Source organism: Coregonus clupeaformis, chromosome 14, assembly GCF_020615455.1.
Source record: "Coregonus clupeaformis isolate EN_2021a chromosome 14, ASM2061545v1, whole genome shotgun sequence".
Taxonomy (NCBI): domain Eukaryota; kingdom Metazoa; phylum Chordata; class Actinopteri; order Salmoniformes; family Salmonidae; genus Coregonus; species Coregonus clupeaformis.
Window position 1 is genome coordinate 20332440 of NC_059205.1, and position 26808 is coordinate 20359247.

Here is a 26808-nt window from a genome sequence, read left to right on the forward strand (position 1 = left end):
TAGGATGGAGAAGCTGTCATCATTAAAGTATGGGGATTCTATTGGGTGGATATAGGTAGCACACATGAGGACATTTTTCTCTGTTGAGATCATTTCCTTATTAATTTCTAGCCAAATGTAAAATGTTCCTGTTTTGACTCTCTCTTTCTCTCTCGCCCTCTTTTTCTCTCTCTCTCTCTCTCTCTCTCTCTCGCTCTCTCTCTCTCTCTCTCTCTCTCTCTCTCTCTCTCTCACCACGCCCCCCCTCTCCCTTCATCCAACCACCCCCCCAAGGAGGTTCTCCCAGACAGAAAGAGGGTGACGACAAGGAGCTTCCTGCCCATCATCCCAGAGGACAAAGACACGGGATGCAACTTCACCTGTGTGGCCAGCAACAAGGCTGTCCCCATGGGAAAACGCACCACCATCACCCTCAACGTGCACCGTAAGTGTGTTTGTATGTGTGTATGTCTGTGTGTGTGTGTGAATGTGTTTCAGGCTTATTGAATCTTTGTCTCTCCCTCCCTCCCCCTCCCTCCCTCCCTCCCTCCATCCTGCAGACCCCCCCAAGGTGAACCTATCCATAGAGCCTCGGTCTGTCCTGGAGGGAGAGAGAGTCACCTTCACCTGCCAGGCCACCGCCAACCCCCCCATCATGGGTATTCGGTCAGTGGTAGTCTGATGTGTGCGTACCCCCCCCACTGCCAACCCCCCCCAGTCTGATGTGTGGGTGTGTGGGCCTTCGGTCAGTGGGAGTCTGTTGGATATGTGTGTTTGCTGGGTTGTATTCAGTAGTGCACACTGTAGGTGAGAGTGGGGTGTGTTGAACCATGTTTTACATTCAGCATCACTACGTCAAGGGAAATGTAGTATTCTTTCTAATAAAGATATCTAAATCAAATCAAATCAAATTGTATTTGTCACATACATGTGTTTAGCATATGTTATAGCCAGTGTAGCGAAATGCTACACATACACTACCAGTCAAAAGTTTGGACACACCTACTCATTCAAGGGTTTTTCTTAATTTTTTAAAAGCTGTCATCAAGGCAAAGGGTGGCTATTTGAAGAATCTCAAATATAAAATATATTTTGATTTGTTGAACACTTTTTTGGTTACTTCATGATTCCATATGTGTTATTTCATAGTTTTGATGTCTTCACTATTATTCTACAATGTAGAAAATAGTAAAAATAAAGAAAAACCCTTGAATGAGTAGGTGTGTCCAAACTTGATACTGGTACTGTATATATATATATATTTTGTGGCAAAGAAGGGGGCCGAGTAATAAATGGCAGATATGTGAGGGCAGAACTAATAAACGGGCTCTGCCCTCTCACTAAAATGGCCACCCCGACAAGAACTGCAGATCACAAAATGTCTGACTACCAAAAACTACAATTCCCAGAAGCAAGGGGTACGCTCGCAAGGTGGGGCCGACCCACATATAAGGCGTCAAGCCACACCAGGAAGGAGGAGAGAGAGCAAGGGGCTGTTGATCTGTGAACCATGGAGAAAGAGGAAAGTGACAATATATATATTGGCTGGATTTATCGTGTAGGACCTGGACTGTTTGGACTTACCTGTTGGCTGTTGGACCTGGACCTACCGAGAACCCGATTTGTGTACCGAACCCTGTTATCCTCGACCACGCCTGCGGCCTGGGCGGACCAGGACGGAGAAACCAACATACAGGTATTTTCTTGTTCAAAATAACTCTCTCTGGGGTGATTTTGGTGACGGTCTCCCGCTTCATTTGTGTAGAAACGCTCCTAACCTTGAAGAGGATTGTCACACGTGGTGGAAAATGCGGGCACATTGTTGTGTGAACCGGATAAACGGACTAGCCATACTTCTGGTTAGGTCCTATTTGTAAGTCGCTCTGGATAAGAGCGTCTGCTAAATGACGTAAATGTAAATGTAAAAAAATAATATTAATAAATACAAAAACAAAAATACCCCCCAAAAAAACAAAGTTCAGTTAGCACTCCAAAGTGAGTCAGGTTTTTTTGTGGCTCAACAAATTGCTCATCAGGATGCGATGTGAATGCATCAGGACACGCTGCAGGTCCAGCACCGCACCAACCAGCTGCTCAGAGAGGAGCAAGAGAGAAATACCCGGGAGTTAAGAGAAGGCCTGCAGGGGCTAGCGGCCCAAATTGGAGCTCATAAACCAGCTACAAATACCCAGAGGTCGGCCAATAATTTTCTTCAAAAAATGACAAAGCAGGATGATGTGGAAGCATACCTCACCACCTTTGAAAGGACGGCAGAGAGAGAGAGAAGTGGCCGAAAGAAGAATAACCACTGTACTTGAAAGACCAAGAAACGAACGTATGGACATGGTGAAGGTTGAAGGGAAAGAGGTGGCAGCCCTGCTTGATTCTGGCAGTATGTTAACCTTGGTTGTAGCAAACCGACTCATAAACTGGATAAAAATCAGGATGGCAGTATTACGTGCATCCATGATGATACCCGCCCGTACCCCACAACCTTAGTGAGCATACAAACTGAGGACGGCTTGTTGGATTATGAGGTCGCCGTGGTCCCGAAGATGCCGTATGATGTAAGACTGGTTAGATACTTTCCTAAATTTGCGAGGTTAGGCCAAAATAATGGCGTATTTGAGAAGCCAACACCCCTGACCAAGCAAGCAGGAGCATCTAGCCCTCAACCAAAGCCAAGAAAAGAGATGGTCTCCCAGGGGCTAACCTCACAGGTGCTAGTAGGGGAGGATGAGGAAGAAGGGGCAGACCCCTTCGATAATGAGCAGCCCAGTACTAGTGGGGCCGAGGTTGATCTGGAGACAGAGGGCTCAGAGGAGGACTATCTAGAACCAACAGACCTGGCAGGGTCCTGACTAACTTCGGGAAGGCCCAGACCCAGGATCCAACCCTGCAGCAAGCCAGAGCAGACGTGCAGGTCGTAGATGGTAACCCCATAAATGACGGGACGATGCCTAATAGTCTCCCCCACTTCATCATGAAAAAGGGTTTGGTGTACAGAGTGGCAAAACTAGGGATTGATGTGGTGGAACAGTTGTTGGTCCCCACCCGGTACCAGAGAACAGTACTGGACCTAGCTCATGGGCACATTCTGGGGGGACACCTTGGTATCGATAAAACCCAAGACCGGATTGTGAGGAGGTTTTACTGGCCAGGAATTCAGGCTGAGGTGGCTCGACATTGTGGGGAGTGCCCCGAGTGCCAGTTAACAGCTCCCTGACCAGCGGTTAGGAGTCGTTAGTGCCACTCCCCATAATCGAAACGCCATTTGAGAGGATAGCGATGGATATAGTGGGCCCGCTACCCAAATCCGCCAGAAGGTACCAATACATTCTGGTCATCCTAGACTATGCCACTTGCTACCCAGAAGCCATTCCCCTTCGGATGATGGCTTCCAAAAAATATCGCCAAGGAATTAGTGCTCCTGTTCACCAGGGTAAGGATTCCAAAGGAGATTCTTACTGACCTCCCTTTATGTCCCGCCTTATGGTGGACCTTTATAAGTTGTGGCAGGTGAAACAGTTGAGGACATCGGTTTACCATCCTCAGACGGATGGCCTGGTTGAGCGATTCAATCGCACCATGAAGTCAATGCTCAGGAAGGTAATCCATAAGGATGGGGAAAAACTGGGATTTCATGTTGCTGTATCTGATGTTTAGAGAGGTTAGAGAGGTTCCCCAAGCCTCGCTGGGGTTTTCACCCTTTGAGCTGGTATATGGGAGGCACCCCCGGGGAATCTTAGACATCACCCGGGAAACCTGGGAGCACCAGTCCACCCTTTATACTAGTGTGATAGAGCACGTCACGGCTATGCAAGACAGGATAGCCACAGTCACGCCCATCTTAAGAGAGCACATGAGGCAAGTACTAGAGCACCAGCGGCACACTTATAACCGGCAGGCTACCCTGAGAGAATTTCAACCGGGAGATAAGGTGTTAGTGCTGGTCCCCACGCTAGAATGTAAACTGCTAGCCACATGGAAAGGACTGTATGAAGTGCTGGAGAAAATATAAGTTAATAATCAGATCCGACAGCCAGATCGTCGGCCCCCGGAACAGATCTATCACATAAACCTGTTAAAAGCATGGATAGAGAGAGAAACACTAATTGTCACTTACCCCACACCCACTCAGGAGGCAGCCGAAGTGCATGTTTCACCTACTCTGTCAACAGCACAAGTAAAGGAAGTAAAGAGAACAGAGATGTATTTTCAGGTATACCAGGACGAACTGAGGTTACGGGTCATGATATTGTTTCCCTACCAGGGAGAAAAGTGAGCATGAGGCCATATAGGGTACCCGAGGCTCGCCGAGCCACGATCAGAGCAGAGGTGAAGAAAATGTTGGCGGCTGGAGTAATCAAACGGTCACATAGTGAGTGGTCTAGCCCAATTATGATGGTCTCCAAGCCCGATGGGTCCTGGAGGTTTTGTAAGGATTTTCGGAAGGTAAATGAAATCTCCAAGTTTGATGCCTACCCCATGCCCCGAGTGGATAAACTATTGGAGAAAATTGGTAATGCTCTGTACATTACGACCCTTTCAACGGCTAATGAACCAGGTCCTAAAACCGCACAGAGTTTACGCCGCAGCCTATTTAGATGACGTGGGGATCTACAGCCCAGATTGGGAATCCCACTTGCCCCGGGTACAGGCAGTGCTAAACCCCCTTAGGAAGGCAGGGCTCACGGCAAACCCTCTCAAGTGTTACGTAGGGTTAGAGGAAACCGAGTGTCTGGGATACACCTAGGACCATGACTCAGGACTACCTGGCCTGATGACTCCTTGCTGTCCCCAGTCCACCTGGTCGTGCTGCTGCTCCAGTTTCCACTCTTCTGCCTGCGACTATGGAACCCTGACCTGTTCACTGGACGTGCTACCTTGTCCCAGACCTGCTGTTTTCAACTCTCTCTCTCTACCGCACCTGCTATTTCAACCTCTAAATGCCCGGCTATGAAAAGCCAAGTGACATTTACTCCTGATGTACTGACCTGTTGCAACGTCTACAACAACTGTGATTATTATTTGACCATGCTGGTCATCTATGAACGTTTCAACATCTTGGGAGAGAAATCTGGCCTTAATGGCCATGTACTGTTATAATCTCCACCCGGCACAGCCAGAAGGGGAATGGCCACCCCTCAGAGCCTGGTTCCTCTCTAGGTTTCTTCCTGGGTTTCTGCCTTTCTAGGGAGTTTTTCCTAGCCACCGTGCTTCTACATATGCATTGCTTGCTGTTTGGGGACATCTGCTGATGTAAAAAGGGATTTCTAAATACAATTTGATTGATTGATTGATTAATCAAACCCCACGTAAGAAGGTCGAGGCAATTAGAGGATGGCCGAGACCAGTAAATAAGAAGCAGGTTCGAGCCTTCCTAGGGTTGACAGGTTACTGCCGGCGATTCATCCCAAACTATCCCACAGTGGCCGCCCAACTCACCGACATGACTAGAGCCAGGGGGCCAACCATGTTAAAACGGGATGAAAATGCCACAAAAGCATTTAGAACATTACAGAAGGCTCTCTGCTGTAATCCAGTGTTGCTGGTATCAGACTTTGAGCGTGCATTCGTTGTTCAGACGGATTCCTCAGAGGTTGGGTTGGAGCCGAGCTCTCCCAAGAGGTAGAAGGGGTGGAACACCCCTTCCTGTTTTTAAGCAGGAAACTGGAACCACGGGAGGCCAACTACTCAGTGGTTGAGAAAGAGGCACTGGCAGTAAAGTGGGCTCTAGAAAGCCTAAAATATTACCTGCTAGGGCGCCACTTCACCCTCATCAGTGACCATGCCCCGCTCACCTGGATGCATAGGGCTAAAGAGAAGAACGCTTGGATGATGCGGTGGTTTTTGAGTCTCCAACCGTTTCACTTTGACTTAAAACACAGACCAGGGAAAGAAATGGGTAATGTGGATGGGTTATCCCGCATGCACGCTTATTTTGCTGCGGTAGTCCGACCTAGGGGGTTGAAGCTAGGGGGGAGATGTGTGGCAAAGAAGGGGGCCGAGTGATAAATGGCAGATATGTGAGGGCAGAACTAATAAACGGGCTCTGCCCTCTCACTAAAATGGCCACCACGACAAGAAATACAGATCACAAAATGTCAAACAATTCCCAGAAGCAAGGGAAACGCTTGCAGGGAGGGGCCTACCCACGTACCACTGGCTTGGTGCGGGGAGCAGGAACGGGCCGGACCGGGCTGACGACACGCACCACTGGCTTAGTGCGAGGGACAGGAACAGGCCGGACCGGGCTGGCGACGCACACCAATGGCTTGGTGCGGGGAGCAGGAATGGGCCGGACCGGGCTGGCGACGCGCACCACTGGCTTGGTGCGAGGGACAGGAACAGGCCGGACCGGGCCGACGACGCGCACCCCTAGCTTGGTGCGGGGAGCAGGAACAGGCCGGACCGGGCTGACGACGCGCACCACTAGCTTGGTGCGGGGAGCAGGAACAGGCCGGATCGGGCTGACGACGCGCACCACTAGCTTGGTGCGGGGAGCAGGAACAGGCCGGACCGGGCTGGCGACGCGCACCACTGGCTTGGTGCGGGGAGCAGGGACAGGCCGGGCTGGACTGGGAACACGCACCATTGGCTTGGTGCGGGGAACAGGCCGGGCTGGACTGGGAACACGCACCATTGGCTTGGTGCGGGGAGCAGGAACAGGCCGGGCTGGACTGGGAACACGCACCATTGGCTTGGTGTGGGGAGCCGGAACGGACCGGGCCGGACTGTGGATATGCACCACTGGCTTGGTGCGGGGAGCAGGAACAGGCCGGGCTGGACTGGGAACACGCACCATTGGCTTGGTGCGGGGAGCCGGAACGGGCCGGGCCGGACTGTGGATACGCACCACTGGCTTGGTGTGGGGAGCCGGAACGGACCGGGCCGGACTGTGGATACGCACCACTGGCTTGGTGCGGGGAGCAGGAACAGGCCGGGCTGGACTGGGAACACGCACCATTGGCTTGGTGCGGGGAGCCGGAACGGGCCGGGCCGGACTGTGGATACGCACCACTGGCTTGGTGCGGGGAGCAGGAACGGGCCGGACCGGACTGGTGACACACCACTTGCTTGGTGCGAGGAGCGGGACTGGGTTTCCTTATAAACCTCCGCTCCCTCTGCTGCCTAACCAGCTCCTCTCGCCGTGCCTCTACACTCTCCTTCTCCCTTAACGCCTCCTGTAGCTCCTCTCTCTGATCAATTAACTCCTGCTCCTTCTGGACCAATAGCCCCCGTAACCTGGTGGCCTCCTCTCCTAGTCTGCAGATACGCCCTGTCGCTGCCTCCTGCTGCCCCGTCGTCCACTCCGTGTGCCCCCCCCCCAAAATGTTTTATTGGGGTTGCCTCTCGGGTGTCCGTCGTCGGCACGGTTGGCGCCGTTTCTCTTCTCCTGCCTGGGCATTTTAATTAATCGCCCTCCGGTAACGGACGGCCTCCTCCTCCGTGATTCTCCCCCAACCGAGGAGGACATCTACTAACGTAACCTTCGGCGTTTGCTCCTGGACACGCTGCTTGGTCCTCTTTTGGTGGGATCTTCTGTCACGATCGTCGTTAGATGAAGCGGACCAAGGCGCAGCGTGGTAAGCGTACATTTTATTTAATTAACGTACTTAACACACACGAACAAAAACAACAAACCAAACGATACGTGAAGTCCTAGGTTAACACAAAAACAAACCATACGGAACAAGATCCCACAATAACTAGTGCCAAACATGCTGCCTAAGTATGGTCCCCAATCAGAGACAACGAGAAACAGCTGCCTCTGATTGGGAACCACCCTGGCCAACATAGATCTACACGATCTAGATCAACAACATAGAAAATACAACATAGACACTACACACCCTGGCTCAACATTTAAGAGTCCCCAGAGCCAGGGCGTGACAAATAGTTATATTTTGTTTGTTTTTACTCCTATTGTATTGTATATCTTAAATAATATGTATGCCTACATTCAGATATACAGTGGGGGGGAAAAGTATTTAGTCAGCCACCAATTGTACAAGTTCTCCCACTTAAAAAGTTGAGAGAGGCCTATAATTTTCATCATAGGTGCACGTCAACTATGACAGAGAAATTGAGAAAAAAAAATCCAGAAAATCACATTGTAGGATTTTTTATGAATTTATTTGCAAATTATGGTGGAAAATAAGTATTTGGTTACCTACAAACAAGCAAGATTTCTGGCTCTCACAGACCTGTAACTTCTTCTTTAAGAGGCTCCTCTGTCCTCCACTCGTTACCTGTATTAATGGCACCTGTTTGAACTTGTTATCATTATAAATCATTATGTGGTCCTCTGTAGCTCAGCTGGTAGAGCACGGCGCTTTTACCGCCAAGGTAGTGGGTTCGATCCCCGGGACCACCCATACACAAAAATGTATGCACGCACGACTGTAAGTCGCTTTGGATAAAAGCGTCTGCTAAATGGCATATTTATTTATTTATTTATTTATTTATTTATTTATTATAAAAGACACCTGTCCACAACCTCAAACAGTCACACTCCAAACTCCACTATGGCCAAGACCAAGGAGCTGTCAAATGACACCAGAAACAAAATTGTAGACCTGCACCAGGCTGGGAAGACTGAATCTGCAATAGGTAAGCAGCTTGGTTTGAAGAAATCAACTGTGGGAGCAATTATTAGGAAATGGAAGACATACAAGACCACTGATAATCTCCCTCGATCTGGGGCTCCACGCAAGATCTCACCCCTTGGGGTCAAAATGATCACAAGAACGGTGAGCAAAAATCCCAGAACCACACGGGGGGACCTAGTGAATGACCTGCAGAGAGCTGGGACCAAAGTAACAAAGCCTACCATCAGTAACACACTACGCCGCCAGGGACTCAAATCCTGCAGTGCCAGACGTGTCCCCCTGCTTAAGCCAGTACATGTCCAGGCCCGTCTGAAGTTTGCTAGAGTGCATTTGGATGATCCAGAAGAGGATTGGGAGAATGTCATATGGTCAGATGAAACCAAAATATAACTTTTTGGTAAAAACTCAACTCGTCGTGTTTGGAGGACAAAGAATGCTCAGTTGCATCCAAAGAACACCATACCTACTGTGAAGCATGGGGGTGGAAACATCATGCTTTGGGGCTGTTTTTCTGCAAAGGGACCAGGACGACTGATCCGTGTAAAGGAAAGAATGAATGGGGCCATGTATCGTGAGATTTTGAGTGAAAACCTCCTTCCATCAGCAAGGGCATTGAAGATTAAACGTGGCTGGGTCTTTCAGCATGACAATGATCCCAAACACACCGCCCAGGCAACGAAGGAGTGGCTTCGTAAGAAGCATTTCAAGGTCCTGGAGTGGCCTAGCTAGTCTCCAGATCTCAACCCCATAGAAAATCTTTGGAGGGAGTTGAAAGTCTGTGTTGCCCAGCGACAGCCCCAAAACATCACTGCTCTAGAGGAGATCTGCATGGAGGAATGGGCCAAAATACCAGCAACAGTGTGTGAAAACCTTGTGAAGACTTACAGAAAACGTTTGACCTGTGTCATTGCCAACAAAGGGTATATAACAAAGTATTGAGAAACTTTTGTTATTGACCAAATACTTATTTTCCACCATAATTTGCAAATAAATTCATTAAAAATCCTACAATATGATTTTCTGGATTTCTTTTTCTCATTTTGTCTGTCATAGTTGACGTGTACCTATGATGAAAATTACAGGCCTCTCTCATCTTTTTAAGTGGGAGAACTTGCACAATTGGTGGCTGACTAAATACTTTTTTCCCCCACTGTAGATCTCTTTGTTCAATATCACTTACCCTTCCATTTCGTGACCAGTTGTCTGGGACAGGGATGTTGTTTCGATGTGCTAATTTGTAGGCAAATTCTCTACATTTGAGGCTACTAAGCCCATAAAACTGGTCCGCAAGATTCTCGATATGTTTAGCAAGCTCAGACTCCATGTCATCTTTCGTACAGGTACATGTTTGTTTTCTTTTTTTGTCATTGTAACTCTTCAGTGTCATTCAGTCAATTTATTTCATAAATTGTTGCTGCTCAAATGGACTTCTATCCTTCACTCACGTCCTTGGCTGAAATGATGATCTTTCCTAAATATTTCGTTAAATTATAAATTTTGGCTCAACTAACCCTTTGGCTTAACATACCCCACTCTCCCCTATCGGAAAACCAAAAAAAAAGCATTTCCTATTGGACAAGTTCAGGTAGTTTCAGTCTGTTTTTTTTTCTCCATTTGGTGTCTAGTGAATACGACCCGTGAGAGTGTATCTGTTTTGTGTGTGTCTGTGCTATGTGAACATGTACTGTAGTGAAGATCAGTGTGGCTATGTGACACCTGTGTCTCTCTCAGGTGGGCGAAGGGTGGTGTTCTCCTGGAGGGGGCAAGGGAGAGTGTGTTTGTGACCACAGCAGACCACTCCTTCCACACCGAGCCGGTCTCCTGCTCAGTGTTCAACGCTGTGGGACACACCAACCTCAGCATCGTGGTCGATGTACACTGTGAGTCTGACTATTAGATAGATTTTATTGTCCTCCGAAGAGGAAATTCATTTCCACAGCTCATACATTTACATATCAAGACCAACAAACACATCACCTAGATTTGTCATTTACAGTTCGATACCTCCATACACTTAAGACAGCAGATAAACAGACAGAAGACTGAGACCGCACATTAGTCTGTTGTTTGTTTATCTGCTTTCTTATCTAGTGTATCTGTCTGTCCGTCCGTCCATCCCAGAGGATGCAGTCTTGAAGGAGTTCCCACATATGCTGAGCACTGCTTTTCCTTCACTCTGCTGTCCGATTCATCCCAAACCATCTCAATTGGGTTGAGGTCGGGAGATTGTGGAGGCCAGGTCATCTGATGCAGCACTCATCACTCTCCTTCTTGGTAAAATAGCCCTTACACAGCCTGGAGGTGTTTTGTGTGATTGTCCTGTTGAAAAACAAATGATAGTCCCACTAAGCGCAAACCAGATTGGATGGCATATTGCTGCAGAATGCTGTGGGAGCCATGCTGGTTAAGTGTGCCTTGAATAAATCACTGATTGTGTCACCAGCAAAGCACCCCCTCACCATCACACCTCCTCCTCCATGCTTCACGGTGGGAACCACACGTGCAGAGATCATCCGTTCACCTACTCTGCGTCTCACAAAGACACGTTTTTGGAACCAAAAATCTCACATTTGGACTCATCAGACCAAAGGACAGATTTCCACCGGTCTAATGTCCATTGCTCGTGTTTCTTGGCCCAAGCAAGTCTCTTCTTATTATTGGTGTCCTTTAGTAGTGGTTTCTTTGCAGCAATTCGACCATGAAGGCCTGATTCACACAGTCTCCTCTGAACAGTTGTTGAGATGTGTCTGTTACTTGAACTCTGTGAAGCATTTATTTGGGCTGCAATTTCTGAGGCTGATAACTCTAGTGAACTTATCCTCTGCAGCAGAGGTAACTCTGGGTCTTCCATTCCTGTGGCGGTCCTCATGAGAGCCAGTTTCATCATAGCTCTTGATGGTTTTTGTGACTGCACTTGAAGAAACTTTAAAAGTTCTTGAAATGTTCCACATTGACTGACCTTCATGTCTTAAAGTAATGATGGACTGTCGTTTCTCTTTGCTTATTTGAGCTGTTCTTGCCATAATATGGACTTGGTATTTACCAAATAGGGCTATCTTCTGTATACCACCCCTACCTTGTCATAACAAAACTGATTGGTTCAAACGCATTAAGAAGGAAAGAAATTCCACAAATTAACTTTTAACAAGGCACACCTGTTAATTGAAATGCATTCCAGGGTACTACCTCATGAAGCTGGTTGAGAGAATACCAAGCGTGTGCAAAGCTGTCAACAAGGCAAAGGGTGGCTACTTTGAAGTATCTCAAATATAACATATATTTTGATTTGTTTAACACTTTTTTGGTTACTACATGATTCCATATGTGTTATTCATAGTATTGATTATTCTACAATGTAGAAAATAGTAAAAATAAAGAAAAACCCTGGATTGAGTAGGAGTGTCCAAACTTTTGACCAGTACTGTATGTCTGTCTTTATACGTTTCTAACTACTGTATCTGTCTGTCTGTCAGATGGTCCTATCCTGAAGGGGGCGCCCACACCAATTACAGTGGACATTGACTCTGACGCCAAACTCAACTGCAAGTGGGCCGGGAACCCTCCACTCACACTCACCTGGACCAAGAAGGGATCTAGCATGGTGAGAATTGAGAAGCTATCCTCTACTGTAATTCCTGGGTTGGGGTCAATTCCATTTAAATTATTTCAATTCAGGAAGTGATTCTAATTCAAATTTTTCTCAATGCTTGTCTATGAGAAAAAATGGGGAATTGGAATTTCAGTTGACTTCCTCAATTGACTGAACTAAAATGGAATTGACCCCAAAGCTACTGCTATCCTGGACCCTGAAACCCCATATCATGGACTCCATATCCATGCTACCAGTGCTTGACTCTGACTGAAATAGGTGCCAGATGTAACTCATTTTGGATGCCGGTACTCTTTATATTTAGTTCCTGGTAATCATTATATTTTTATGTCAATATTGCCATTACTCAGCACCGGTGTGTAGCCCACCGGCCCAATTTAAACACTGCATGCTACCAATACCCTAAACCCATAAAAGCAGCACTACATTGAACCTTGTCCCGCCTGAACTTCTTACTCTCCCCAAACCTAAATATAACACCCCCTAACACAACTAATGTTGAACTCCTAACCTATGCCCTAAATATTGTATTAATGCTTTATAACTAATTAAGAAAAACTTCAGGAAATGTATTGGAGCCTGCTGCTGAGAAAATCAACATGTTTTATGAATTAAATATCTCCCTCCCTCCCTTTACAACTCGGTTCCATCTAACCTCCCTCCCGTACGTGTGTGTGTGCGTGCCTGTGTGTGTGTGTGCCCTTTTCAGGTGCTTAGTAACAACGAGGAGCTGGTCCTGAAGTCAGTGAGCCAGGCAGACGCGGGCCAGTATATGTGTAAGGCTATCGTCCCCAGGATCGGAGTGAGAGAGACTGAGGTCAATCTTATAGTCAACGGTCAGTTACAGTACAGCCGTGTATAGTGTACACACACAGACACACACACACATACAGTGTTACTTTTAACATTACTACCCTTTTGATTCTGCTGTTACTACTTCTGGGCCCATATTCATAAAGTATCTCTGAGTAGGAGTGCTGAAATAGGATCAGGTCCCCCTTGTCCATTCAGTTACCACTTCCACCACTAATGTCCCATCATAATCACTCATTTTGTCATGAGTGGAGTCTAAATATCTGTATTTGTCTGTTTCCCCCAGGCCCTCCCATCATCTCCAGCGAACCAGTGCAGTATGCAGTGAGAGGGGAGAGAGGGGAGGTCAAGTGCTATATCGCTAGCACCCCTCCACCAGATAAGATTGTGAGTGAAGTGAACTCCTGTGATATCCTGTGAAATATCTGTAACACTTTATAATAACTTTCATGTGTATGCATATATAAATGCTTATAAACGCTTTGTAAATGGTATAATTTCTTATTAATTGTAAGGCTTTGTGAAAAGAGAGAGTGAATGAATGAATAAGAGCTCTACTGACGACATGGGGTTGACAGATAGAGTGTGAGAGGGGGATGATGTGAGAGTGAAGGGGAGAGTAACGTTTTGTACCATTATCCACTACACCAGCAGAGACATGACAGAAATCTGTGCTTTATTAAAAAAGTATCCACTCCCGCCTTTAGTGGTTGCATCCCAAATGTCACCATATTCCCTTTATAGTGCACTACTTTTGACCAGAGCTCGGTCAAAAGTAGTGCACTATAAAGGGAATAGCTCCCGCCTTTAGTGGCTGCATCCCAAATGTCACCATATTCCCTTTATAGTGCACTACTTTTGACCAGAGCTCGGTCAAAAGTAGTGCACTATAAAGGGAATAGTGTGCCATTTGTGACACAGCCAGTGGGTGCTTGGCACATATAATGTGATACGACATTATAGTTTTAGCTTAATGCAGAGAAAGAGGACCTATGAAATATGAAGTATGGCGCTGTGTGAGAAAGGGGACTGGGGAACGGGAGGGAGGGGAGAGGATGAGTTCAAATCTTTTGTTTCTTTTTCCGCCTCCTCCAGTCGCTTTACCTTTTTCATTTTTTGGGGTTAAAAGGTACATTAGCACAACATGTGGGACTTTGCATATTTTATGTATTCATGTTCCATATTTAATAGTTTAACTACTTCAGCAGATTTTAAGTAGAAAAACCTGCTAGACTCTTTATTGCTCATGTACACCTGCCTCGACCGGGTGTGTGTCTGCATGCATGCGTGTGTGTCTCTATGTGTCCTTGGGTGTGTTTGTGTAAAAGGCACGGAACCCAATGTATTGTGTGTGTGTGTGTGTGTGTGTGTGTGTGTGTGTGTGTGGGGGGAGTCTATGGTTATATGAGTACTTATATGTTGTGTTTGAATATACAGTAGGGCTGTATAGATATAGATTTTCTATTCTCCATTGACTCACAGTTTTTATTGTTGTGCGTGTGTGTGCGTGCCTGCGCGCGTGTGTGTGTGTTTGTCTCCTTACAGGTGTGGGCGTGGAAGGAGAACGTGTGGGAGAAGGAGAAGGGGACTCTGCTGGAGAGGTACACGGTGGAGCGGAGTAAACCTCACTCCCAGGGAGGGGCTGTCCTCTCCACCCTCACCATCAACAACGTCATGCAGTCTGACTTCCACTCGCCATACAACTGTACCGCCTGGAACGCCTTCGGACCCGGGACTATGATCATCACCCTGGAGGAGAAAGGTACACCTTGAAGCTGGCTGGAGTCTGGTCTAGCAGTAGTCCATCTGACTCCCCCAGAGGCAATCCCCGGGTCCACCACTTGCCCCTTTCCTATCTGTTTCCCACACTAATCTCCCCCTCTCATTCATGTATGTATCTATCAAAATCTAAATAAAATACATACAGAGGGTGGAATTCCACTCCACTTCCACACCTTAAAAAGTAAGTCACTTTGGATAAAAGGCATACATTAGCATTAAATGTTGGTATAACCATGTGTCTCTGTCTCTCTTGTCTACAGAGATAGTTCCAGTGGGGATTATAGCTGGTGGAACAGTTGGATCCTCCATCCTGCTCTTGCTCTTTCTGCTGGCTCTGGCCTTCTTCCTCTACCGCCAACGAAAAGGCAGTGAGTACTGTACCAACCAGCTACCACGCCCTCTGCATGCAACATTTGTGTGTGTGTGTGTGTGTGTGTGTGTGTGTGTGTGCGTGTCTATCATTCATATAGGACGTATCCCAAAAAGCACCTGATTCCCTATATAGTGTACTATTTTTGTTCAGCGTGCCATTTGATACAGCCCAGATGTCTGTCATTGCATAGGGTGTGTGTGTGTGTGTGTGTGTGTGTGTGTGTGTGTGTGTGTGTGTGTGTGTGTGTGTGCGTGTTTGACAGCAGCCTCTGTCTTGTTTGGGTTCCAGGTCGACGTGGGGTCACTCTGGGGAAGCCAGACATCAAGGTGGAGACGGTCAACAAGGAGACACACAGTCTGGAGGAGTCAGGGAGCGTTTCCACAGCAACACGCATGGTCAAGACCATGTACTCCGTGAGTACCCCACAACACCCACCGCTATAACTCAAATCAAACTTAATTTAAAGTGCAATTGTTTTGACAATGGAGCGCCTCGAAAAAAACGCACCAGCTATACCATCTTGTAGGGGACCAAAGTGAAGTCCTGAACCTTTCTTTACTGTTGCAGTTTATTTCAAGTGCATTTAAAATATAGCAACATACTTTACAGTAAAACAATAAAATTAAGGATAAGGGGGACATGGATAGAGGGTTTATGTTATATTTTACCTGAAGACTTCTCACAGGCTGAGGATGTGTCCCAAATAGCACCCTATTTCCTATGGGCCCTGGTCATAAGCAGTACACTATAAAGGGAATAGGATGCTATTTGAGATACACCCTTAGACTTCTCACAGACTGAAAAACATCTGAAATAGGCTACACATTGAGAGTACTCTATAAGATTGGATTAATGCCATTGGGTTGCAATTTGAAATACTACTTTACAACTGTTATTAAAACTTATTTAAAGGTGCACTATGCAGAAATCGCTCTGCCATTTCCCGGTTGCAAAAATTCTAATAGTTTGCCTAATTTCAGTTTATGTGACAAAACAAGCAAGTATAGTGTAAAGAATCATTGTGCCATCTTAACCGCTGTGAAATATATTTTCCATAAACAAAAATATTGTATTTTCTGCTGTTTGAAACTGGTGTACAAAACCGAAAGTAAAAGATGCAAAAACGAAACTTTAGAACGGGAAGCATAGAAATAGTGCACATAGAACATATCTACAGCTTCTTATGCTTGCGTGCAATGATAATGACAGATCTATAACTCACATTTCTATGTGAATTTGGTCGGGTCGCCCAAAAAGTTACCTATTGCAGCTTTAAGACAGAAAGTGTTATAGAAGCTATAAGGTGCTGAAGCATTTAATGTTTGTTTGAGAACAAACCACTGACTGAATTCCCCTTTATGTGCTACATGGCCCTGGCTATAACATTTTCAACTGTAGTCAACAAACATTTATCAAATAACATTTTCTTCTGTTTTCATCATATGAAAAACCTGATATTCTGTTTTCCTCTTCCTTCCCTCCTTCTTTCTCTCTCTCCCTCTCTCTCTGTGTGTGTGTTTTGTTGTTTGACGGTTTAGTTTCTGCCCTCTGTCTCCCTCTCTTCCTCCATCCAGCCATTCAAAGACGATATGGATCTGAAGCAGGACCTGCGCAGTGAGCTCGATACCCGCGAGGAGTATGAAATGAAGGTGAGCAACTCTCTCTCTCTCTGCTACTCACTTCATACAACCTACCTCAAAACAACAAACATCTCATACATACAGTGCCTTCAGAAAGTATTCACACCCTTTGAGGTTTTCCACATTTTGTTGTGTTACAGCCTGAACTTAAAATTGATTACATTTAGATTTTGTGTCAGTGGCCTACACACAATACCTCATAATGTCAAAGTTGTGGAATGATGTTTTTAGAAATGTTTACAAATTAATAAAAAATGAAAGCTAAAATGTCTTGAGTCAATAAGTATGATTCATCCCCTTTGTTATGGCAAGCCTAAATAAAAATGTGCTTAACAAGTCACATAATAAGTTGCATGGATTCACTCTGTGTACAATAATAGTGTTTAACATGATTTTTGAATGACTACCTCATCTCCCAACACATACAATTATCTGTAAGGTCCCTCAGTCGAGCAGTGAATTTCAAACACAGATTAAATCACAAAGACCAGGGAGGTTTTCCAATGCCTCGCAAAGAAGGGTACATATTGGTAGATGGGTAAAAATAAAATAAGCAGACATTGAATATCCCTTTGAGCATGGTGGTTATTAATTACACTTTGGATGGTGTATCAATACACGCAGTCAATACATACACTACCGGTCAAAAGTTTTAGAACACATTTAACATTTTTACATTTAAGTCATTTAGCAGACGCAACTTACAAATTGGTGCATTCAACTTAGGATAGCCAGTGGGACAACCACATCTTAGCCAGTGGGACAATCACATCTTGATCACAGTAAGTACACTTCTTCAAACAAGCAGCTGTGAGCAAAGTCAGTGCAATCAGGGACAACTACATCTCGATCACAATATGTACATTTCTTTAAACAAGTCAGTGCTAGCAGGTGAAATAAGTCAGGTGTTAGTTTAGACAAAAGACAGTGGTAGTAAATGGGGGGTAGAAGGATTACTATTATACTATTCCAGGTATTCCTTAAAGAGGTAGGGTTTCAAGTGTCTCCGGAAGGTGGTCAGTGACTCCGCTGTCCTGGTGTCGTGGGGGAGCTTGTTCCACCATTGGGGTGCCAGAGCAGCGAATAGCTTTGACTGGGCTGAGCATGAACTGTGCTTCCGTAGAGGTAGGGGGGCTAGCAGGCCAGAGGTGGATGAACGTAGTGCCCTTGTTTGGGTGTAGGGTCTGATCAGAGCCTGAAGGTAAGGAGGTGCCGTTCCCCTCACAGCTCCTTAGGCAAGCACCATGGTCTTGTAGTAGATGCGAGCTTCAACTGGAAGCCAGTAGAGTGTGCGGAGGAGCGGGGTGACGTGAGAGACCTACACCTACTCATTCAAGGGTTTTTCTTTATTTGGACTATTTTCTACATTGTAGAATAATAGTGAAGACATCAAAACTATGAGATAACACATATGGAATCATGTAGTAACCAAACAAGTGTTAAACAAATCAAGATATATTTGAGATTTGAGATTCTTTAAATAGCCACCCTTTGCCTTGATGACAGCTTTGCACACTCTTGGCATTCTCTCAACCAGCTTCAACTGGAATGCTTTTCCAACAGTCTTGAAGGAGTTCCCACATATGCTGAGCACTTGTTGGCTGCTTTTCCTTCACTCTGCGGTCCGACTCATCCCAAACCATTTCAATTTGGTTGAGGTCGGGGGATTGTGGAGTCCAGGTCATCTGATGCAGCACTCCAACACTCTCCTTCTTGGTAAAATAGCCCTTACACAGCCTGGAGGTGTATTGGGTCATTGTCCTGTTGAAAAACAAATGATGGTCCCACTAAGCCCAAACCAGATGGGATGGCGTATCGCTGCAGAATGCTGTGGTAGCCATGCTGGATAAGTGTGCCTTAAATTCTAAATAAATCACAGACGGTGTCACCAGCAAAGCAGCCCCACACCATAACACCTCCTCCTCCATGCTTTACGGTGGGAAATACACATGCAGAGATCATCCGTTCACCCACACCGCGTCTCACAAAGACACGGCGGTTGGAACCAAAGATCTCCAATTTGGACTCCAGACCAAAGGACAAATTTCCACCGGTCTAATGTCCATTGCTCATGTTTCTTGGCCCAATCAAGTCTCTTCTTCTTATTGGTGTCCTTTAGTAGTGGTTTCTTTGCAGCAATTCAACCATGAAGGCCTGATTCACGCAGTTTCCTCTGAACAGTTGATGTTGAGATGTGTCTGTTACTTGAACTCTGTGAAGCATTTATTTGGGCTGTAATTTATGAGGCTGGTAACTCTAATGAATTTATCCTCTGCAGCAGAGGTAACTCTGGTCTTCCATTCCTGTGGCGGTCCTCATGAGAGCCAGTTTCATCATAGCGCTTGATGGTTTTTGCGACTGCACTTGAAGAAACTTTCAAAGTTCTTGAAATGTTCCGTATTGACTGACCTTCATGTCTTAAAGTAATGATGGGCTGTCGTTTCTCTTTGCTTATTTGAGCTGTTCTTGCCATACTATGGACTTGGTATTATACCAAATAGGGCTATCTTCTGTATACCCCCCCTACCTTGACACAACACAACTGATTGGCTCAAACGCATTAAGAAGGAAATAAATTCCACAAATTAACTTTTAAGAAGGCACACCTGTTAATTGAAATGCATTCCAGGTGACTACCCCATGAAGCTGGTTGAGATAATGCCAAGAGTGTGCAAAGCTGTCATCAAGGCAAAGGGTGGCTATTTGAAAAATCTCAAATATATTTAGATTTGTTTAACACTTGTTTTGGTTACTACATGATTCTATATGTGTTATTTCATAGTTTTGATGTCTTCACTATTATTCTACAATGTAGAAAATAGTAAAAATAAAGAAAAACCCTTGAATGAGTAGATGTTCTAAAACTTTTGACCAGTAGTGTATATACAGGCGTCCTTCCTAACTCAGTTGCCAGAGAGGAAGGACACCGCTCAGGGATTTTACCATGAGGCCAATTCTGACTTTAAAACAGTTACAGAGTTTAATGACTGTTATAAGAGAAAACTGAGGATGGATCAACAACATTGTAGTTACTTCACAATACTAACCTAATTGACATATTGAAAAGAAGGAAGCCTGTAAAGAATAAAAATGTTGCAAAACATGCATCCTGTTTGAAAGTAAAACTGCTAAAAATGTGGCAAAGAAATTAACTTAATGTCCTGAATACAAAATGTTATGTTTGGGGAAAATCCAACACATCACTAAGTACCACTCTTCATATTTTCAAGCATGGTGTTGGCTGCATCATGTTATGGGTATGCTTGTCATTGGCAAGGACTAGGGAGTTTTTTAGGATAAAAAGAAATGGAATAGAGTTAATCACAGGAAAAATCTTAAAGGAAAACCTGGTTCAGTCTGCTTTCCAACAGACACTGGGAGACAAATTCACCTTTCAGCAGGACAATAACCTAAAACACAAGGCCAACTATACGCTTGAGTTGCTTACCAAGACGACAATGACTGTTCCTGAGTGGCCTAGTTACAGTTTTGACTTAAATTGGCTTGAAAGTCTATGGCAAGACTTGAAAATGTCTAGCAATGATCAACAACCAACCTGACAGAGCTTGAATAATTTTTTTAATAATAATGTGCAACTATTGTGCAATCCAGGTGTGCAAAGTTCTTAGAGATTTACCAAGAAAGACTCACAGCTGTAATCTCTGCCAAAGGTGATTCTAACATGTATTGAAAAATTTCATTTTCAATAAATTTGCCAACATTTCTAAAAACAAGTTTTCACTTTGTCATTATGGGGTATTGTGTGTAGATGAGTGACTGTATACAACACAATACACATAAACACATCACACAAAAATATCACATTGACTACCTTACACCTCAAATATGCTGACACCTCAAATTTAAACACTCATGTAAGCTTGTAAAAAGCTCACAATAGCCTCACCTCTATCCTTAGGACAATACAACGCACAACTTACACACAACATATCACACAAAATATCACATTGACTACCTCACACCTCAAATATGCTCACATCTCAAATGTAATCACTCATGTAAGCTTGTAAAAAGCTCACAATAGCCTCACCTCTATCCTTAGGACAATACAACGCACAACTTACACACAACATATCACACAACATGACTACCTCACACCTCAAAAAATGCTCAAACCTCAAATTTTATCCCATGTGAAAAAATCTCACTATTTCCTCATCTCTATTCTTAGGATCCAACGAACGGCTACTACAATGTCCGTGCGACCACCCACGACGATGCCAGGCCGTCGTCCCGCTCTATGCTGTACCAGGGAGAGTTCCGGACCTCCAACCCTACGGGGGGAGCTACAGGAGCTACCGCCAATGGACCAGCAGGGGGCCCCGGTGGGGCGGTGGTGGCAGGAGGGGTCCTGGGGAAACCGGGGTCACGGGCAGTGTGCTACGACCCCCGACCTCCGTCCAGGATGTCTCATACTAGCTATGCCCAGTTTAACACCTTCACTAGGGCGGGGCAGAGCCAAGCCCCGCCCAACATCACCCATCCCTCCCATCCCGCCTCACAGACCAGCGAATTCCCCGGAGACTGCGGCCTATTGGACAGCAACACTCAGCTGACCTATGACAACTACGGCTACCCCGCCCAGTATCCCACCTATCGGATGGGCTTTGCCCCGTCCCCGGAAGGAGGACCAGCCTATGAGATGTACCCGACTGGACAAGGGGTGGGACCAGGACCAGTCCAAGGACCAATCCAAGGCCCAGGACTAGGTCCTGGTCCAGAAACTGTGCTTGGGAAGTATGGAACCTCCACCCGCTTCTCCCACGCCTCTCCTCCTGGTACGGACTACAACCAGAGACACACGCAGAGGATGCAGACACACGTGTGAGAGAGAGACGTATTGTGTAGTACACAGTGGTTTTCATACACACATATACGTACATACAGTGCATTCGGAAAGTATTCAGACCTTTACTTTTTCCACATTTTGTTTCGTTACAGCCTTGTTCTAAAATGGATGAAATCGTTTTTTCCCCTCATCAATCTACACACAATACCCCATAAAACAGATTTTTAGAAACTTTTGCACATTTATAAAAAATAAAAAATGTAAATATTAAATTTACATAAGTATTCAGACCCTTTACTCAGTACTTTGTTGAAGCACCTTTGGCAGCGATTACAGCCTTGAGTCTTCTTGGGTATGAGGCTACAAGCTTGGCACACCTGTATTTGGGGAGTTTCTCCCATTCTTCTCTGCAGATCCTCTCAGGTTGGATGGGGAGTGTCGCTGCACAGCTATTTTTAGGTCTCTCCAGAGATGTTCAATCGGGTTCAAGTCCGGGCTCTAGCTGGGCCATTCAAGGACATTCAGAAACTTGTCCCGAACCCACTCCTGCGTTGTCTTGGCTGTGTGCTTAGGGTCGTTGTCCTTCGCCCAAGGCTGTGGTCCTGAGCGCTCTGAAGCAGGTTTTCATCAAGGATCTCTTTGTACCTAGTCCCCTGTAGCTCAGTTGGTAGAGCATGGCGCTTGCAACGCCAGGGTTGTGGGTTCGTTTCCCACGGGGGGCCAGTATGAAAAATGTATGCACTCACTAACTGTAAGTCGCTCTGGATAAGAGCGTCTACTAAATGACTAAAATGTAAATGTACTTTGCTCCGTTCATCTTTCCCTCGATCCTGACTAGTCTCCCTGCCACTGAAAAACATCCCCAAAGCATGATGCTGACACCACCATGCTTCACCGTAGGGATGGTGCCAGGTTTCCTCCCGACGTGACGCTTGGCATTAAAGCCAAAGAGTTCAATCTTGGTTTCATCAGACCAGAGAATCTTGTTTCTCATGGTCTGAGAGTCCTTTAGGTGCCTTTTGGCAAACTCCAAGCGGGCTGTCATGTGCCTTTTACTGAGGAGTGGCTTCCGTCTGGCCACTCTACCATAAAGGCCTGATTGGTGGAGTGCTGCATAGATAATAATAATAATAATAATAATAATAATAATAATAATAATATGCCATTTAGCAGACGCTTTTATCCAAAGCAACTTACAGTCATGTGCGCATACATTTCTACGTATGGGTGGTCCCGGGGATCGAACCCACTACCCTGGCGTTACAAGAGCCATGCTATACCAATTGAGCTACAGAGATGGTTGTCCTTCTGGAAGGTTCTCCCATCTCCACAGAGGAACTCTGGAGCTATATTAGAGTGACCATCGGGTTCTTGGTCACCTCGCTGACCAAGGCCCTTCTCCCCTGATTGCTCAGTTTGGCCGGGCGAACAGCTATAGGAAGTCTTGGTGGTTTCGAACTTCTTCCATTTATGAATGATGGAGGCCACTGTGTTCTTGGGGACCTTCAATGCTGCAGACATTTTTTGGTACAATTCCCCAGATCTGTGCCTTGACACAATCATGTCTCGGAACTCTACGGACAATTCCTTCAACCTTTTTGCTCTGACATGCACTGTCAACTGTGGGACCCTATATAGACAGGTGTGTGACTTTTCAAATCATGTCCAATCAATTCAATTTACCACAGGTGGATTCCAATCAAGTAGTAGATACATCTCAAGGATGATCAATGGAAACAGGATGCACCTGAGCTCAGTTTCGAGTCTCATAGCAAAGTGTCTGAATACTTATGTAAATAAGGTATTTCTGTTTTTTATTTGTAATACATTTGCAAAAATTTATAGAAACCTGTTTTCGCTATGTCATTATGGGGAATTGTGCGTAAATTGATGAGGAAAAAATCAATTTAATCCATTTTTGAATAAGGCTGTAACGTAATAAACAATGTGGAAAAAGTGAAGGGGTCTGAATACTTTCCGAATGTTCTGTATACACCTAAAAAAACACATACTTGTCAGAGTGAAACAGAAAGATATACTTGTTGATATACTCAACCGGGGATAACGACTGCTCCCTGGTATTGAGGATTTCAAGTTGAAGGTTGACGCAGTACTGCAGGCATTGTTTCCAGAAAACAGGATCCCGCATTATAGTGAATGGGGAAATGGCGATCTTCATGGTCAATATTCGTGTATATATATAGTTTTTCAAACACATTCATGCTACCAATAATTTATTATATTTCACCAGATGTATGTCCTTGAACCGACTACATTAAATCACACTTGCTAATGTCAGCCTGCAGTACCCCAGTCGGCCTTTAACTTGAAAAACTCCATGAGAGGGGGCAGCACTGAGCTAGCCTGCAACATCATTTCCTAGAATAGCTTAAACTGCCCATGCAATGTTTCCAAAAACTCTTCCATGTAGCAAGATTGCGACACGCTGAAATGACACTTCCTGATCATCAAATGCGCCACTGAGCATTCTCATAGGAAACTATGGGGTGACGTCATTGATGGCTTTGTCCATATTGTTTTTACAGTCTATGCACTCAACACATTTCTGCTCTATCCCATATACACAAACAAAAACAATCTTACACAGTTTCTCTCAAACGTTCTATTGTGTGCAATCTTATGCTCCAAGAGCTGATAAAGCGAACGCCACAATCAAGAGAAGGAAGACATGAAATGATAAGAGAAAGAGAGGCTGGAAGTGCTTTTCTTAAACGAGGAGAGGAGGAGGGGATTCAGAGTGTGATTACTTACATGCTGATAGAAATCATCCATAGATCCATCTCTTCGCCTTCACACCTTTATTTTTTAATTTTTAATTTTCACCTTTATTTAACCAGGTAAGCCAGTTGAGAACAAGTTCTCATTTACAACGGCGACCTGGCCAAGATAAAGCAAAGCAGTGCAATAAAAACAACAAAACAGAGTTACAAATGGGATAAATAAAACGTACAGTCAAAAACACAATAGAAAATCTATATACAGTGTGTGCAAATGGAGGTAAGGCAATAAATAGGCCATAGTGCAAAATAATTACAATTACAAATAATTACACCTCCTCTCTGTTCGACTCTGTCTCTCTTTCCTCTCACCCTCTCTCTGTATGTAATCTCATTGGGGTAAAGATATGAAGATTATATTATTTTAACGTTAATATGACTTGTATAAACATACTGTATACAGGTACACTACCGGTCAAAAGATTTAGAACACCTACTCATTCAATGGTTTTTCTTTACTTTTACTATTTTCTACATTGTAGAATAATAGTGAAGACATCAAAACTATGAAATAACACATATGGAATCATGTAGTAACCAAAAAAGTGTTAAACAAATCAAAACACATTTTATATTTGAGATTCTTCAAATAGCCACCCTTTGCCTTGATGACAGCTTTGCACACTCTTGGCATTCTCTCAACCAGCTTCACCTGGAATGCTTTTCCAACAGTCTTGAAGGAGTTCCTACATATGCTGAGCACTTGTTGGCTGCTTTTCCTTCACTCTGCTGTCCGACTCATCCCAAACCATCTCAATTTGGTTGAGGTCGGGGGATTGTTGAGGCCAGGTCATCTGATGCAGCACTCCATCACTCTCCTTCTTGGTAAAATAGCCCTTACACAGCGTAGGTGTGTTGGGTCATTGTCCTGTTGAAAAACAAATGATAGTCCCACTAAGCCCAAACCAGATGGGATGGCGTATCACTGCAGAATGCTGTGGTAGCCATGCTGGTTAAGTGTGCCTTGAATTCTAAATAAATCACAGACAGTGTCACCAGCAAAGCACCCCCACACCATAATACCTCCTCCTCCATGCTTAATGGTGGGAAATACACATGCAGAGATCATCCGTTCACCCACACCGCGTCTCACAAAGACACAGCGGTTAGAACCAAAAATCTCAAATTTGGACTCCAGACCAAAGGACAAATTTCCACCGGTCTAATGTCCATTGCTCGTGTTTCTTGGCCCAAGCATGTCTCTTCTTGTTATTGGTGTCCTTTAGTAGTGGTTTCTTTGCAGCAATTCGACAATGAAGGCCTGATTCACAGACTCCTCTGAACAGTTGATGTTGAGATGTGTCTGTTACTTGAACTCTGTGAAGCATTTATTTGGGCTGCAATTTCTGAGGCTGATAACTCTAATGAACTTATCCTCTGCGGCAGAGGTAACTCTGGGTCTTCCATTCCTGTGGCAGTCCTCATGAGAGCTAGTTTCATCATAGCGCTTGATGGTTTTTCCAACTGCACTTGAAGAAACGTTCAAAGTTCTTGAAATGTTCCGTATTGACTGACCTTCATGTCTTAAAGTAATGATGAACTTTCGTTTCTCTTTGCTTATTTGAGCTGTTCTTGCCATAATATTACACAAATTAACTTATAAGAAGGCACACCTGTTAATTGAAATGCATTCCAGGTGACTACCTCATGAAGCTGGTTGAGAGAATGCCAAGAGTATGCAAAAGCTGTCATCAAGGCAACGGGTGACTATTTGAAGAATCTCAAATATAAAATATATTTGATTTGTTTAACACTTTTTTGGTTACTACATGATTCCATATGTGTTATTTCATAGTTTTGATGTCTTCACTATTATTCTACAATGTAGAAAATAGTAAAAATAAAGAAAAACTCTTGAATGAGTAGGTGTTCTAAAACTTTTGACCAGTGGTGTACATCTATGGAACTACTCTCAATATTGTGCACACACTCCTTTACACTCACAGATATTAACACACACACGCACGCGCACACACACACTCTTACACGTTCAAGGAGATGGTCTTGCGTCCCTGCTGTGATCAGGCAAGGCGACAGCTTGTACTCCATATATGGAGCTCTTTTTAACCTGCTTCTTCTCAACTGACAGGGCCAAAGGGCTCCTCCAAGAAGTGAAGGAAAGTTAAACATGGAGTGCGGCCCAAATGGCACCCTAATCTCCATAGGGCTCTTGTCAAAAGTAGTGCACTATATAGGGAATAGGGTGCCATTTGGGACACATCCAAGGCATCATGGTATAACAGCCTTCACACCAATATGGTGATTTTACCTCTGACAAGAAAGAGAACAACTGGTGGGCCAAAGACCTCGTGCTGCACACCTTTAAGGTACGGTGGAGTACGACTCTCCATGGTACGGTGTGATACGACTCTCCATGGTATGGTGGAG

The 26808-nt window shown here is 45.0% G+C and overlaps 1 protein-coding gene across 1 annotated transcript in view; it reads left to right on the forward strand.

The window, feature by feature from the left end:
- LOC121581284 (kin of IRRE-like protein 1) overlaps positions 1-21768 on the forward strand; it is an 87887-nt gene extending 66119 nt beyond the window's left edge. Inside the window, exons 5-15 of the mRNA XM_045224747.1 lie at positions 274-424; positions 540-645; positions 10326-10474; positions 12068-12195; positions 12914-13040; positions 13304-13404; positions 14563-14779; positions 15060-15167; positions 15461-15585; positions 16747-16821; positions 21005-21768. Of these exons, the coding sequence (XP_045080682.1) occupies positions 274-424; positions 540-645; positions 10326-10474; positions 12068-12195; positions 12914-13040; positions 13304-13404; positions 14563-14779; positions 15060-15167; positions 15461-15585; positions 16747-16821; positions 21005-21661 (1944 nt within the window). The 3' untranslated portion in view covers positions 21662-21768. The remainder of the gene's footprint in view (positions 1-273; positions 425-539; positions 646-10325; positions 10475-12067; positions 12196-12913; positions 13041-13303; positions 13405-14562; positions 14780-15059; positions 15168-15460; positions 15586-16746; positions 16822-21004) is intronic.
- Positions 21769-26808: the final 5040 nt, after the last annotated feature.